Source organism: Gopherus flavomarginatus, chromosome 5 (assembly GCF_025201925.1).
Source record: "Gopherus flavomarginatus isolate rGopFla2 chromosome 5, rGopFla2.mat.asm, whole genome shotgun sequence".
Taxonomy (NCBI): Eukaryota; Metazoa; Chordata; order Testudines; family Testudinidae; genus Gopherus; species Gopherus flavomarginatus.
In genome coordinates this window covers 127,679,407-127,694,802 of record NC_066621.1, presented here as the reverse complement: position 1 = coordinate 127,694,802, position 15,396 = coordinate 127,679,407, and the positions used below count along the sequence as shown (strand labels likewise).

The following is a 15,396-nucleotide window of genomic DNA, read 5'->3' as shown; positions in this document are numbered from 1 at the left end:
ATAAAAGGTCTAGAAAACCTGACCGATGAGGAAAGATTAAAAAAACCTGAGCATGTTTAGTCTTGAGAAAAGAAGATTGAGGGGGGACTTATAAGTCTTCAATTATGTTAAGGACTGTTATAAAGAGGATGGTGTCCTTCCTGCTCACTAAAGGAGGGACAAGAAGTAATTGGCTTAGACTGTAGCAAGGGAGATTTAGATTAGATATTATGCGAAACGTTCTAACTATAAGAGTAGTTAAGCTCTGGAATAGGTTTCCAAGGGAGGCTGAGGAATCCCCATCATTGGAGCTTTTGAAGAACAGATTGGACAAACACCTGCCAGGGAAGGTCTAGGCTTACTTACCTCAGCGCAGGGGTCTGGACTAGATGGCTCCTCGAGGTCCCTTCCAGCCCTACATTCTATGTTTCTATGAATCAAGAGAGTGGAGACAGTCAATGACTGAGACAATGGAAGAGAGGCAAGAGAGGGCAGGGAGGAGGGGTCTTATGGCAGAGGAGAAGTCATGGAGCTTGAGAGGCTGGAAGTCCTGGAAGGAATAGATAGTGGGAGAAGGAAGAGGAGCAGGTGAGTAATGTTGAAGTAGACAAGGTGGAGGTCAGACAGGGAATTCAGAATTGGGAGTTAGTGGGTGAGCTGGTCCAGGGTTGCAGGTTAACAAAATTGGGGAGGGCCCAGGAGTCAGGGGAGTCAGCTGGGAACCTCTTCTGAGCAAAGTTCTGAATTATACAATTTCCTCCCTTCATAAGACCCTTGAGAGTATGGAAACGGTTCATTTTTGCTCCCTTGAAGAGAAAGTTTCTATGTTTCAGCAGGGGTCTGCTAGGAGGAGAGGAGCAGAGCACAAACAGAAAAAGGTCCTGATTCTTGTTTGCAGGTCAGTGACTGTACAAAGTGCAACAAATCTAATCTATATAACATTCAGAAACGCACTTTTCTGTTTGTTTTCCTCTGTGGTTGGAGGGTTTCTCTGTATGTCAACACAGTCACTGATATGTTACAAACTTAGCATTGGGGTGGGGGTGGAGGGGATGCTACTTCCCACATTCTCCTATAATAACTGTGCTCCTTCCTGTGCCGTCACACAAGGTCTGGCCCCTAGAAGACACCTGTGGGAGGGAGGGGAGGACTTCACAGGCAAGATATTAGAGCCCCAGGATGTATTTTCTATATACACTCCGCAAGTCAGAATGTGGGGGGATGATGATTATTCCTCACAGCCACACCCCCAACCTGCCCACTCCATTGCAATCTGCCTTATCTCTGCCCCCCAGCCTAGAAAGTTTTGCTGAGGAATAGAGGGAATAGTGTCATAGAGGTGCCTGATTCCTTCCATTCTGTATCAGAAGTGAGATCTATATGTGGTAGGTCCCTTTGTCATAAGGACAATCTGGGCTAGGACTTAATACAGGGATCTCAAACTCAAATCACCATGAGGGCCACATGAGGACTAGTACATTGGCCCAAGGGCCGCGTCACTGACATCTTTTCATATGAAGATACAAAGGCCCCTACTCTGCCCCCGGCCCTGCCTCCACTCCACCCCTTCCATGAGGCCCCACTCCTGCCCCGCCTCTTCCCACCCCTTCCCTGCCCCCATTCCAATCCCCTCCCCAAAGTCCCCACCCCAACTCCTCCCCGTCCCTGCCCCTATTCCAACCCCCTCCCCAAATCCCCGCCCCGGTCCCGCCTCTTCTCTGCCTCCTCCCCAGGGTGCGCGGCTCCCCGCTCCTCCCCTCTTCTCCTGGAAAGCACTAAGTGCTGCCAACCAGCTGTTTGGTGGCGGGAAGCACCTGGAGGAGGCAAAGGAGCAGGGACGCGGCGCGCTGGGGGGGAGGAAGTGCGGCGGGTGAGGGAAGCTTGGCAGCTGCAGGAAATAACTCCGGGATGGGTGGAGAGCTTGGCGAGCCACAGCAAATAACTCCACGGGCCGCGTGTTTGAGACCCCTGACTTAATACAACCCCCTTTTATTTTACCACCACCTACATTTTGGGCCCATGATCTGACAGTGCCCCATTATGACCGTGGGAGAGAGTTACTGAGGAAGCTCTGGAAAACTGGTGGCATGTGCATCTCTCAACATCACCACACAGTGCTACTGAGCAATTTTGCTTTGGGTTAGTGAAAAAAATCTAACTTTTTGTAATGGTTTAAGATCATTAATTAATTAGGTAGGTGGTTCAAGGGAGATGGTGTGGTCTGATGGCCCAGGCTCTGGTCTGACAGACAGACCTGGCATCTATTCCCAGGTCTGCCACCAGCATGTTGGGTGTCCTTGGCTGAGCCACTTAGAACCTTGCTGTGCCTCAGGCTCCCCATAGAGGCTCCCCATACATAAAGTTAGAATAACACTGCTTCACCACCAGTGAAGTATTGTAAACTAAGGATGAAGAATGCTGTATACATGCTCAGCAGTATTGCTCTTTTTTATTAACATTATTTGCAACAGAACAGCCTTGTATTGTTTTGGAAACTTAAAACGGTTAGGCCAGGGTTAGCCAGGATTAACGTTCTCTGTTGATCACTGTTCATTTCGTACCCTTCCCTTCCCTATAAGCCTCCTTTGTCCACCTGTCATGTCCTGTCTGGCACCTAAACAGGGTAAGGGCAGTCTTTCTGTTATATGACTGTGCAGCATCTAGCATAGTGGGACTTGGGTCCTTGATTGGGGTTCCTCGGGGCTACCAGACAATGCTAGTAAATAAATGATCATAACAGTTTTAGTTCTTTATGCTTTTGGTTTTTAAAAATAGACATAACCTAAACACAACTGCGCTAGAGAGCATTTACTGGGCAAAATGATGGTGAAAGGTGCACACTTCATGAACTGGGAACAAGGACTGTTCAGCAGCCAATCAGAACTATCTTTTGAGTATCCCCTTTATACAGCACTCAGGACACTCACAAGCTGCGCGATTCAGGAACTAACACAGACTGACTGAGACTGCAGTTGAAAAGAAACTGAGAACTCTTGGGAAGCTAGGAACTAAAACAACAGGGGCTGTTTTGTGTCATGACTTGGCTTCAGGGAATTAAGAACAGATCCTGTCTTGAGATACAGAATGGAATTGTTGGGACTGTATGTATTTCAACCTAGAGAGATTACGTTATCTGTACGAGACATGGTGAATTTGAATGAGACTTTATAATCTAAACTTTGTGCTTTCAATTAGTTATTAAAATTCAAATGTAAGATGTAGTATTCCTTAGCGGGGGGAAGAAGGCACATTTGCAGAGGCCCAGTTGCTGCTACTCCCTGGCCACCAATCTCCCCCATAGAAACACAGCTCCTTCACTCCAGGGCCACACTTCCATTGGTTTCCTACTCATTCTTTGGAAAACAACCCCTTTGGAGTGGGGGCTTGAGTGTGCAGACTGGGAGCCTGTTCGAGATAATGCTGGCACTGTTAGCATTATCTTATATGGGAAAATCTCTCGGATGTGGTATAGAAAGTCTCTCTGTATCCCTGGCCCTCTACTCTTAGCCCTGAATGCCCCCTCCCACCCCCAATTTCAGAATTCCACACATATGGATGTGACACATAGGAGCTGCTATGGGATTGTGGGGCAAGGATACCAGAATTTGATTCTGTTTTTGTAATGGGTGAATAGCCGACATGGGCCCAAGCTGCAAAATTCAGATCTGGCTCCAGGTTCCTATTTTGAACCTTCTATAAACTTTTCCTAGGTTCAAATTCCAGATTGTGTTTTGGCTGATTAGCCAGGAGTCAGCAATAAAATTCAGATCTGGATTTAGATTTGAGTTCTCCACCCTCTTCCTCAAAGTCTGGGCTATTCACAATCAGATCAGGTCCATCTCTGACATAATTTTTAATGTTACAGAAGACATAAAGCAGGCAGTGTTTATGTGACACCGTTCCCCACTGGGTGCTGGCAAGTGAGTCAGAACAATAAACATGATCTTTATTCTGCAATACGGTTTGTGGGACTCTCTTTCACAGATGAGCACTAGGACCCAGCAGAAAGTTTCCTTATTTCTCTGCTTTTAGCAGTACCTCTGACACAAGGATAGCTCAGTGAGCATGGAGTCTGGGTTATGGCTGCATTCTGTCTATAGGGATCATTCCAAATATTGAACAAAACCAGAATGGAAGGATTAACTGTGAGAATATAACATACTTGCAACAGCAACTAATGCAGAAGGAAGCAAGAGCAAAAAACAAAGATTAAAAGGTAACTAAAATGGTTCTCATTTCCTGTCTTTTAATCTTTGGCTCAGTGTTTAGTATTGTCATTAGAAGCCTATAAATGTTCAGGCAGCTGCATTGGTGCACACTTGGATTTTTAGGTTTTGTTCCCCCTCCCTGGAAAAAAAATTTCATCTGCTTCTAAATGGATATACTGCATGCAGCTTAAACTGTAAAAGGATGCAGGATGGACAGTAACCTCATCCAAATTAGTTTAGTTCCAAAAGTAAGTTCATATAAAAACAAACAAACAAAAACTTTCTGCAGGCATTTAGTTGCTAAACCTTTTTGCTTCATTTGTTGTGGAAAAGCAAAGCTTGCTTGATCTGATCAGGTAATAGATGTGTGTTTGATAATAGCTTTCTAAGCTACATTGAGAATTAGTTATGAATGACCAAAAACGTTCAAGGGCCTGATCCCAGGCAGTCTTTACTCAGGCAAAGCTCCCATTCACTTCAAGGACTTGCAGGACGGGGTCCTCCTAATTTTGCAGTTGTGCTCATTTTGGTAGTTAACATTATTGATGGTCACTCAGCTCTGTTGTTTTAACCAAATTTTCAGATCTGTGGTTTCAATTTAGATCAAGCTTCAGATCAATCAGCTATTCTGAGTTTTATTTTTTAGATTTAGAGATTAATAATATTTGGAGGGAAACTGCCAGAGCTGCTAAGAATTTTCTCCACTTTTTGCTCACAATACAGAAAGATATTTTTGGAAAATAAAGCCTTTTACCCAAGCAACTCTAAGGCCAAATCCTACAAAGCTTCTGAGCATCTCTGCTATGTACCTTCCCCTGACTTCAGTGGGTTTTAATGGCACTGAGCACATCACAGGATTGGACCCTTAAATTGCAGGGTGTTTTGTTTCATTTTAGTGTTAATAGGCTGAGTGTTGGTAGTTCTCAAATACAAGTTGTGCTTCGGGAAAGACATTTGAGAGCTGTTGGGATGGATGATGATAATAATTTAAAAATGCATCAAATTTGAAAGGAATAGGCTATTGCCAGCCTCCATATGGAGATTGTCATAGCCAGTGTGCTTCCAGTTCATTGACACAAACAGTCATTTCACTAATCTTAGGCACACACCCTGTTATATTTCTTTTGTTCCTGTGTTTCACAGATTTTTAGATCACTGTTTTATAGAGAAGCCCAGTCCATGGTTTACAGTTTGTATATTTGTTTTATACACACACACACAATGATTCATCAGTTGTGTTAAGAGTGATTTGTCAAAGCTATTCAGAGAGGTATTTTCCTATTTTCTGATCAGCTTCCCCTTGCCTGCCTTTCTGCAATATTGACTTCTAACTTAGTTGGACTTTTTCTCGGGTTTATTTCTTCAAAAAAAAAATGTGATTACTTCCTGCATAAATAAGCCTCCCGCGTCCCCCCCTCTCCGCCCAACATAATTGTTAGACTGTGGTTAGCTTTTGTTTTGTATTATCAAAATATTTCTGTAAAATTCTGTTGTTACTGAAGTATTGTGGTATACACAATTCAGTTGACTGAAACTTTAATTGCAGCAAACAGTGCTATGCTGTAGTATCATCTATGTCACACCAGACCTTTTCTTGGGTGGGTAGTGGGTAACTGGATTTCTTAATGAAATGATTACATTAGAATTTTTCATGCACAAAATATTTACGCTGTGAGAGGGTAAATCAAAAGTAAAAATGAATAAAGAAGATGAGTTTGTGCTGTATTAGAAAATCATGGCAAGGCAACTGTTAGGAGCACAATGAATTCGGCAGCAAAACCCTATTTTTCTTTCAGTATCTCATGCAGTAACCAGCAAACTCTGCATGATCTCTTTACAACTGAAAATATAAGGCCTTCTAACGTTTGCAGCCTAAGCATTACGTGTCATTAAAGTAGCTCTCTTGTAAAAGAGGGACTGTCCCAAGAGCTCTAAAATCTATAAACACTTTTCTGATTGGCTTAAAAATTTAGACACAGGAAGTGGATGGTATCTAATACCAGACAAGTGGAGACATTGTTGTCATGGAAACTGGGAAGACTACCCCCCATTTATTTATTAAAAAAAAAAAAAAAGCCTGCATGTCATCAGAAATGCCTGCAGAACATGTTGGCTTCTGCTGCCTTTCCCACAGCATCTGTTGAAACCTGAGAATGTGCCTGTCAAATCAAGGTCATTTTACAACAAAAACTGCACTGTCTTCCATATTTCATATCTATATTTCAGTTCAGAACAAAGAGTTAAGGGTATCAACCTGCAGTCCTTACTCTGGCAAAACTCCCACTGATTTAAGGAAAACTAGCTGACTGCCTGAGCAAGGCCTGAGATATAGGGCCTAGAAGATGTTTTTGCTGAAGTTTCAGATTCCATACTGTGAAAAAACTAAGATGAGAGGGGCGGAGAAAAAAAAGTATGTGAGTGACTATTATTTCAACTTGCTACTGGGCCAAACTAATTCCTTGTGTAGCGCCTGTGGCTTCCAGATGCATTATAACAGATTGATTAGGCCCATTTTATAGGTGCTGAAACTAAAGGTGCAGTGGATTCCATTATATACAAGGCTTATAGTTTGGTTCAATGCCTGTCAGCACCTCCACTATAAAAACTGTTCCAGCACCCCTGTTTGTCATCATTAATTACCAAAATATGTTAAAAGTTTATTTAAATTTGAATGTCACATCTCCTTCATATCTTGGGGAAAAAAATTTGAATGAGTAAGTATCAACTGTTAACATTAAATAACAGTTTCTATTGGAGCCGCAGTTTGCTTCAGGAACACAGTGAAGGTAACAACTGAGACAGGAAAGAAAAACATACTGCATGAGAAAATAAAGACTGTTAATAAACAGCTACAATTATTATTATGGTTAATTAAAATTTTACTTTGCTGGACTTTTGAAAAGTTTCTTGTATCCGAGAGGGAAGAGCCATTTTGCTTTTAAAAGCTTAACTGGAATCTTTCATAGCAAACTCACAAGCAAGATTTTTGGGAGGGTTTGATTGCCCTCACCCCTTGGGTAGCTGATGCTGATCTCAAATGTTTCTGACAGAAGAACATCTCTGAGTATTTATTACATTTGCTCCAAAGCATTTAATTTTGATGTTCCCTTAGATCCTTTTTTAGCAGTGTAATCCTTATCAAATGGTTAGTGTAAAACACTTGAATGCTTCACCCTCAATATAAATTATCAGTTTTGAAAGCTACTACAATGACTAGTCTGACCTTTGTTTTCTCTTTACTTGCATATTTCATCAGTTTTCAAGGAAAACTAGCTGACTGCTGAGCAGTTGTTATAGCTTTAGGGCCAGATCTGAGTTGATAACGAGTTGAAGGTGCTCAGAATCTTGCAGGGGCCACTCTGCACCTTCCAGGACCAGGCCCTTACTTTCTGAAAAACAAAGGGCTGACTCACTTACTTTAAAGCCAGAGCAATACATTAAATCAATGCAAGTGTAAGGTACTCCCACTTGAACACCCCTTCATGCTGCCAGAGGGGTTTACAATGGCCTGAGCGCAAATAAGAGTCAGCCTCCGAGAGTTCTAGAACTGAAGCATGTCAGCTTATCATGAAAACATTGGTTCATGTACACTTAAGAAAAGTCTTTGAGATTTGGATAATTGCATAATTTTATCCAGCTCATAATTAATTAGTCAGATGTTGCTTTTAATTGAGTGGAACTTAAATGAAGAATGTGAGGCTTAATGGCAAAAGTGTTCTCTCTTCTAGCAAAGAATTTCCTGTTGTCAGGAGCTTTCTTATCTGTAGGAACGTTCATTGGCAGGAAATATGTCAGTTACTTGTTTTTACAAACTGAAGGAAATGAACTGGATTAGTTAGTTGCTTTCTCTATTCAGCCTTCATTCTTCATGGTCCCCGATGTTTGTGTAACAGTATTTATCTCTGATCAGTTTAGTTTGTAAAAGTTTTATTACACCAAACACTTATCAGTACTCTTTGACATGTGAATTGCAAGATACAATGGGAAGCAAAATTGTATTTGGTTTTGTCAATCCACATTTCCTCCACCTTACCCACTTTTTCAAAAGTGGACTGTAAAACTGAATGTATAAATTGCCTGTTTGCACGCAGAAGTGGTATTTGCATGTGCAAATTGGGGAACTAATTTCCTGTATAGTCAGTTTGCATGCACAGATTTTTTTCCTCCTCATATAAAGGCCAATTTCTGAGGGCATAAAGTTGTAGATGAATTATTTTATTCATTGTCCTTTGCATTTCTAATCTACTTTTCACTCAGGGATCACCAAACACTTTACAAACATGAATACTCACAGCACATGTGAGGTAGGGAGATATTATTATCTTCATTTCATAGATAAGGAAACTGAGGCATGAAGTGGTCAAATGACTTGTCCAAGGTTACAAAGCAAGTGAGTGGCAGAGCTAGGAAGAGAACTCAGATTAAGTCTCAGGTTTAGGTGTCCACCTCCCAGTGTTGGCTCTACTGCCATCCATAAACCCTGGAAGCACCTAGTGATTTTAGGTGCCTACATTTTTGCAGGCAAACTTCCCTAGGTCTCTATGTTACAGCCTTTGGCATGCACACTGTTTCCTCACTCTAACCATCCAGACACCTAGCTCCTGCCTAAGCTCCAGAGCAATTCACAAACCAGGCAAAGATAGGCATTTAGCTTCCTAAGTTGTCTCTGGGTCCAGATCTGATAGGTATGCTCAGAGGCCATCTACCAGCTGGAGTCCCATTCAAAATCTGGATGGAGGAGGTGGTGGCTACTTTTAGCATGCTGGTTATAACACTTACCTGAGATGTGGAAGACAAGTTCAATTCCCCTTTCTCTTCCAGAGTGGGAAGAAAGGATTTGAACAGCTGTTTCCTACCCCTTACAGAATAGTGCTCTGATGACTGAGCTATGGGACATTCAGAAGCCTGGTCTACACTAAAAAGTTAGGTCAAAGGAAGCTGACTTAAGTTGACCTGTTAATGTATATGTCTACACTACTGGGTCCTTTACACTGACCTAAATTGTCTCTAATGTCGACTTCTGTAATCCACCTCTGCGAGAGGCGTAGCGTTTAATTCAATTTTCATGGATCAACTGCGAGGTAGTGCAGACGCAGTGTTGTGTAATTTGACTTAATCGGCCTCCAGGTGGAGTCCCACAATGCTCATCTATGACCGCTCTGGAGATCATTCTCAACTCTCAACAAGCCAGGTACACAGGAAACAGCCCCTTCCTTGCTAAAGCCCCAGGAATTTTTGATTTCCCATTTCCTGTTTGATCAGCACTGGGAGCATGCCAGCTTGAGCACAGCTGATCATGGAGACTACACGTCCCAAACACGCTCCAGCCTGGTCTGCACAGGACACGGTGGATCTCATCGCTCTGTGGGGAGACGAGTCTGTGCAGGCAGAGCTCCAATCCGGCAGAAGAAAGGCTGACATCTATGCAAAGATCGCTTGTGGAATGGAGGAGAAAGCCTACACAAGGGACACGCAGCAGTGCCTTGTGAAAATAAAAGAACTTTGCCAAGCATACCAGAAGGCAAGGGTGGTGAACAGTCGTTCTGGTGCTGAACCCCACACATGCCAGTTCTACAATGAACTGCATGCGATTGCACCTGTTACCCGAAATTGGGTCAGCTAGTAAGCTTAGGGAGGACTAATGACCCACCAGAGTTTGGCAGAAAACAGTACGTTTATTCTACTGATAGCTAAGCTCAAAAGAAGAGGGGGGCGGGAAGGGTCACACTCATACTCACACTCCTAGGATAGGCACAGCACTGGAGATGTCAGGATCCTTCAAGGTAAGTGTCCCACTGCGCAGTGATGGATGGTGCGATTATGCTAAGTCTTTCTGAGGCATGATGGAATGCAATGTGGCGAACCACTGGCCAGGCGGTCCAGTCGAAGGGCCTTCCCGGCGTGTGAATGCTACCTAATCAGAGTGTCATGGCCTGCTACTAGAGATGACTTGGCCTCATCTGGTTGGTCACACTCCATCTCGGGCAGTGTCTGTGCAGTGTCCATGCATTGGGTGTGTGAGCACTGCATAATTATAGTCCCAGACACCTTGTCTACCTGGGAGCTCTTCTAATCTTTCAGCTGTTCAAGCAGCCCATTCATCCCACAAGCATTCCAGGAGGGAGGGGGAGAGGGAAAGCCACTTCACAGGTATTCAAAGAGAGAAACGAGACAAAAGGGGGTGGGAGGGAAGTGTAACAGACCTTTTGAACATACAGGTTATACAGATCACTGCTGCTCCTACAACATTACCAGCACCCCTACAAGGAACATGGACACCTCCCAGGTGTGTGAGTCTAGGGACAACAAGGAGGACGATATGGTGGATGAGGAAGAGGAGGAGGAGGAGAATGGGAGACAGGTGAGTGGTGGATCCATTCTCCCCAAGAGCCAGGAAATATTTTTAACCTTGGAGCCCTGTAGGTTGCAGGACATCATGGTGGCCGACCGTGATGCCGGGGAAGGTACTGCTGGTGAGTATACAGTTATAATCAAAGTCCAGTTAAACTTTAGTGGGCAAACCCATTTGGTGGTATTTCATGTTTACTGTGAAGAAAAAGTGAGGTGCTGTGATGGCAGAGAGTGGCCCCCAGAAAAAACTGTTTATGTGGATTGGGATAGCCTGGGAATCCTTCATGGATAGCTATAGAAAACTTTCATAGAGGTACTCTGCAATCCTTTGGAGAAGGTTTCTGGACAGGGCAGTCTTATTTCTTCCACCATAGTAGGTCACTTTCCCACACAACTCCTGAATTAATTCTGTTGGCATCATTGTGGTACACAGCATGGCAGCATAAGGACTGGGTCTATACCCAGATACTTGTAGCATCTCCTTCCTTTCCGCCTCTGCTACCCTCAGGAGACTGGTATTGCATAGGGTCGCCTAGGGCAGGGTCGCCCAGAGGATTCCGGGGGCCTGGAGCAAAGCGGAGGAGCTGTGGTGCTTGTACTCACCTGGCGGTGGTCCGGGTCTTCAGCGGCATTTCAGCGGCGGGAGGGCCCTTCAGTCGCTCCATGTCTTGGCAGCTCTGAAGGGCCCCCCGCCGCTGAAATGCCGCCAAAGACCCGGACCGCTGCTGGGCCAGGGCTCGCGGGGCCCCTGTGGGGCCTGGGGCAAATTACCCCACTTGCCCCCCCTCTGGGTGGCCCTGGCCTAGAGGAAACAAGGGAAGTTCTCATTAAAAGTGCTCTTACAAGAAAAAAAAAAAGGGCATGTAGACCCCCCCCCCTGCACATTCCAGATCGACAAACCATGCAGCCACTACTGTGCCTTTACTGTGCTCGGCCTGGGTTGTTAACTAGTTGGGATGCCACATGAGAGATTGCGCAATTTGGGAGTGAAAATATTCTCCCCACCCCATTTTTGCTATGGGGAAGGGCCATTGTTCAACTACCTTTGCTCCCAACATGAGCCTGCCATAAACGTCATTAAAAGTGTGGTCACCCATGACCCGGGCGGGCCTACTCACCATGGCTGGAGCAGCAAAACAACAGAGTGAACGGTTACAGATTCTGATTATGTTATGGCTTGCACCTAGTATAAAAAGGGTTTGGGGTTTTCTTTTATGAAAACGGCCTTGCTATGGAAACATTTTATTCATGTGCAATGGCTCCTTTATTTTTTCGCATGACTGACAGCTGGAAATGTGTCCATCGGCATGTCATCAACACCTGAAAGCAGACTTTCACTGATTGGAAGGAGGAGAAAGAGAACCTTGGAGGACATGTTCACCGAGATAATGAACACCTCCGGGACAGCTGACACAGAGCTGAGAGCATGGAGGATTTCACTGTCCGAGAAGTTAGACATGGGCATGGAGAGCAGGAAAGCTTCCAATGAGCAAGAGCGTGCAGCGCAGGATGAGATGCTTCAGATTATGAGGGACCAAGCAGACATGTTGAAATGTCTGGTTGAACTGCAGGAACAGAAGCAGGAGGGTAGAGTTCATCTGCAGACTCTGGTGGACAGCCAGCCAGCATCACCTGGTGCAGAATCACCCTCCCCAAAATGTTCCATGAGGTGTGAGCGAAAAGTCCATTATCCTTTTCACTTAACTCAGTGGGAGGGTACAAGGAACAGAAGGTGCCCATTCACAGACCTTCGATGGTCTGGAATGCGGTGTTATACAGCTGAAAATGTTTCTCCCGTTCCAACTTTACAACTCCTTTTCCCCAAGGTTACCTTTTTTTTCCTGCTCTCTCTCTTTACTTATGTTTGTTAAATAAAGTAAATGGATTTGAGAAATAAATGTTCTTCATTGAGTAGAAGCAGTGGGCTTGGGCGGGGGGTTGGCTTTACAGTGATAGTGGCTTTACAGTGGCTTTACAGTGATAGTGATACAAGTCAGGTGGAGGTTTGGGAAAGCACAATGGAGACAAGCAGCTCCCATTACTGTGACTCATTACTGAAATGGCTTTTCAAAGCCTCCCAGATATACAGCGCACCTTGCTGTGCTCTTCTTATTGCCCTGGTGTCTGGATGCTCAGAAATGGCTGCCATGTGATCTGTCTCAACTGCCCACCCTTGCGGAAAATTTCCCCCCTTTGCTTTCACAGATATTATGGAGCACACAGCAGGCAGCTATACCCATGGGGATGTTCTCTTCACTAAGGTCCAACTTTGTTAGTAAACTTCTCCAGCACCCGTTCAAATGACCGAAGGCACATTCAACCTTGCTCTGCACTTGCTTAGCCTATAGTTGAAATGTTTCTTACAGCTGTCCAGATGGCCGAAGTATGGCTTCATGAGCCATGGGACCAAGAGGTGGGCTGGGTCCCCCAGGATAACTATAGGCATCTCAATGTCATTAATGTTCATTTTGTGGTCAGGAAAGAATTGTAGCTTTTTGAACAGACCTGAGTGCCTAAAGATGTGCGTGTTATGAACCTTTTCCGACCATCCTACACTGATGTCGATGAAACGCCCCCTGTGATCCATCAGCACTTGCAACACCATTGAAAAGTATCTGTTTCGGTTTATGTACTCTTTGGCAAGGTAGTCTGGTGCCAAGATGGAGATATGTGTGCCGCAATTGGGGAACCCCATCGTGGCAATATCGTTCACTATGTCCTGCACATTCCCCAGACTCACTACCCTTCATAGCAAAGTCGATCAATGGCCCTGCACACTTGGAGCCCAGCATCTCCAATGGTTGATTTATCTTATCCAAATTGATTTCCCATTGACCAATAACTGTCTGGCATTGCAAGCTTCCAAATAGCAATCGCCATTCGCATCTCCACTGTCAGAGCAGCTCTCATTTTTGAGTTGCTGAACTGCAGGGCAGGGGAAAGCTCTGTACACAGTTCCTGGAAGGTGGCCTTCTGCATTTGAAAGTTCTGCAGCCACTGCTCATCATCCCATACTCGCAAAATGATGCGGTCCCACCAGTCAGTGCTTGTTTCACAGGACCAGAAACAGTGCTCAACAGAGTGCAGCTGCTCTGTGACTGCCAGCAGCAACTGTGAATTGTTTTTTTCAGCGGCTTGCAGCAGGGCTGCTTTCAGGACATCGCTATATTCTGTGCAGCAGATCCTGCTTCGGCTCCGGAAATACTGCAGCAGAAGGCGCAAGGTGTTTGAGATGCTCACAGCAAGAGTGCACAACTGAGCAGGCGCCATGCTTCTGGGGTTATGATGTACATGCGGCGCTTTTAAGTGAAAACCACTGGATTGTTTCCTGTTAATATGAGGGAGGGAGCACAGTGCATCATGGGATGCCGACGCAATGTTCCCATTCTCCCCTGCGACAATGTTTTGGTCCCATGAGGCATTACATAAACTTCCCAAAACACACTGTGGCAAGTTGCACTTTGGGATAGCTACCCACGATGCACTGCTTTGTGCATCGATGCAGGCACTGCTAGTGAGGATACACTCCATCGAGACAATGAGCATGGTGTGGCTATGCACAGTCGACTTAATTAATTCAGAGGCTTGAGGTTGAATTAGGAAAAAAAGTCCACTTAATTTTGTAGACAAGCCCTGAGATGGGGCTCCTTCAATTTCTCCTGCTGAAGCTGTTCCATGGTGCATAAATAAAGGTGATTGGAGCAGAGGAATCAGACCTGGGATCTCTCACCTTCCAGGTAGATGCTCTAACCACTGAATTGCAGTCAATCCCACCTGTTCTCTCTCTCTCTCTCTCTCTGTCCCAATGATTATTCCATTGTGGATAAATACTTAGCTAGTCATTGGTCCAGAAAGAGAGAGAATGGGCCCTCCCAGTATTCCAATTTACAGTGTAATTGGGAAAAAACCCCACACCAATAGAAAACAACTGGAAGTACCAAAAATTCAGATCTGTTTCCTTTTCTGAGCCTCTTCCAAGTCTGAAGTTGTTGGGATCCCAGGTTACAGACCAGTGATACGGTTGAGATTCAGCTGTAGTTTGGATTCTAGCCCCACTCTGCAGAGTTTGGGGCAGTGAAGACAGTGTTCAGGTCCATGGATTGGGTTCAGATCTTTATCTATCAATAACTAAGACATTTAGGGAAAAAACACATTATTTTCAGCTATCAGCTAACATGGAGTATTTACAGTATTAAGCTGAACTTTCTGATTAACACAGAACAGTTACATAGCATTGTAAGAAACAATCTAGTACACTAACAAAATTCAAGTACTAATTGTTGGATTAGATGTTTTGGCATTAAGTATAATTCCTAATGGAGGAGGTTGCCAGAACTGACGTACTGCCTAGAAACTCAGCATGGTACTAAACAGTAAGTAGAATGAGACTGTCCTGCCATATATTTGTATTTGCAAGTTTGACTATAAGCATAACAAATGATAGAAAAGCAACAGAGTCCTGTGGCACTTTTAAGACTAACAGATGTATTGGAGCATAAGCTTTCGTGGGTGAATACCCACTTCTTCAGATGTCTGACGAAGTGGGTATTCACCCACAAAAGCTTACGCTCCAATACATCTGTTAGTCTTAAAGGTGCCACAGGACTCTCTGTTGCTTTTTACAGATCCAGATTAACACGGCTACCCCTCTGATAAATGAGAGAAAAGTGCAACTTTGACCAGGATTTTAAAATATATCTAATGCATGCATATTTGGCTTATTACTGGCCCTCCTGACTGAGCCTTAAATAGTGTCCAAAGTCTAGTCTCCTTGAAAATAATACAATTAATAAAATAAAGTGAATATAATGAAATAAAATAAAATATCTAATTTAAATGTAAAAATAATTATCACAGT

General features: G+C 44.1%; 2 protein-coding genes across 2 annotated transcripts in view; both read left to right on the top strand.

Annotated features, from left to right (window-relative positions):
• The first annotated feature begins 4,049 nt into the window (after window positions 1-4,049).
• FOXN3 (forkhead box N3) overlaps window positions 4,050-15,396 on the top strand; it is a 325,004-nt gene continuing 313,657 nt past the window's right edge. The window contains exon 1 of the mRNA XM_050953291.1: window positions 4,050-4,195. The gene's annotated coding sequence lies outside the window, so the exon portion shown is untranslated. The remainder of the gene's footprint in view (window positions 4,196-15,396) is intronic.
• Window positions 4,210-13,769, top strand: LOC127052408 (uncharacterized). The gene is made up of 4 exons (XM_050956005.1): window positions 4,210-4,435; window positions 10,406-10,660; window positions 11,826-12,381; window positions 13,670-13,769. The coding sequence occupies exons 2-4, from the start codon at window positions 10,459-10,461 to the stop codon at window positions 13,767-13,769; spliced, it is 858 nt and encodes a 285-aa protein (XP_050811962.1). The 5' UTR covers window positions 4,210-4,435; window positions 10,406-10,458.

Bases quoted from the DNA above. Each gene is read 5' to 3' on its own strand.
- LOC127052408 (XM_050956005.1), top strand. From the start codon at position 10,459: ATGGACACCTCCCAGGTGTGTGAGTCTAGGGACAACAAGGAGGACGAT. The intron at 10,661-11,825 runs GTGAGTATACAG...CATGACTGACAG, and splicing joins TGCCGGGGAAGGTACTGCTG to CTGGAAATGTGTCCATCGGC. The intron at 12,382-13,669 runs GCTCTCTCTCTT...TGTTTTTTTCAG, and splicing joins AAGGTTACCTTTTTTTTCCT to CGGCTTGCAGCAGGGCTGCT.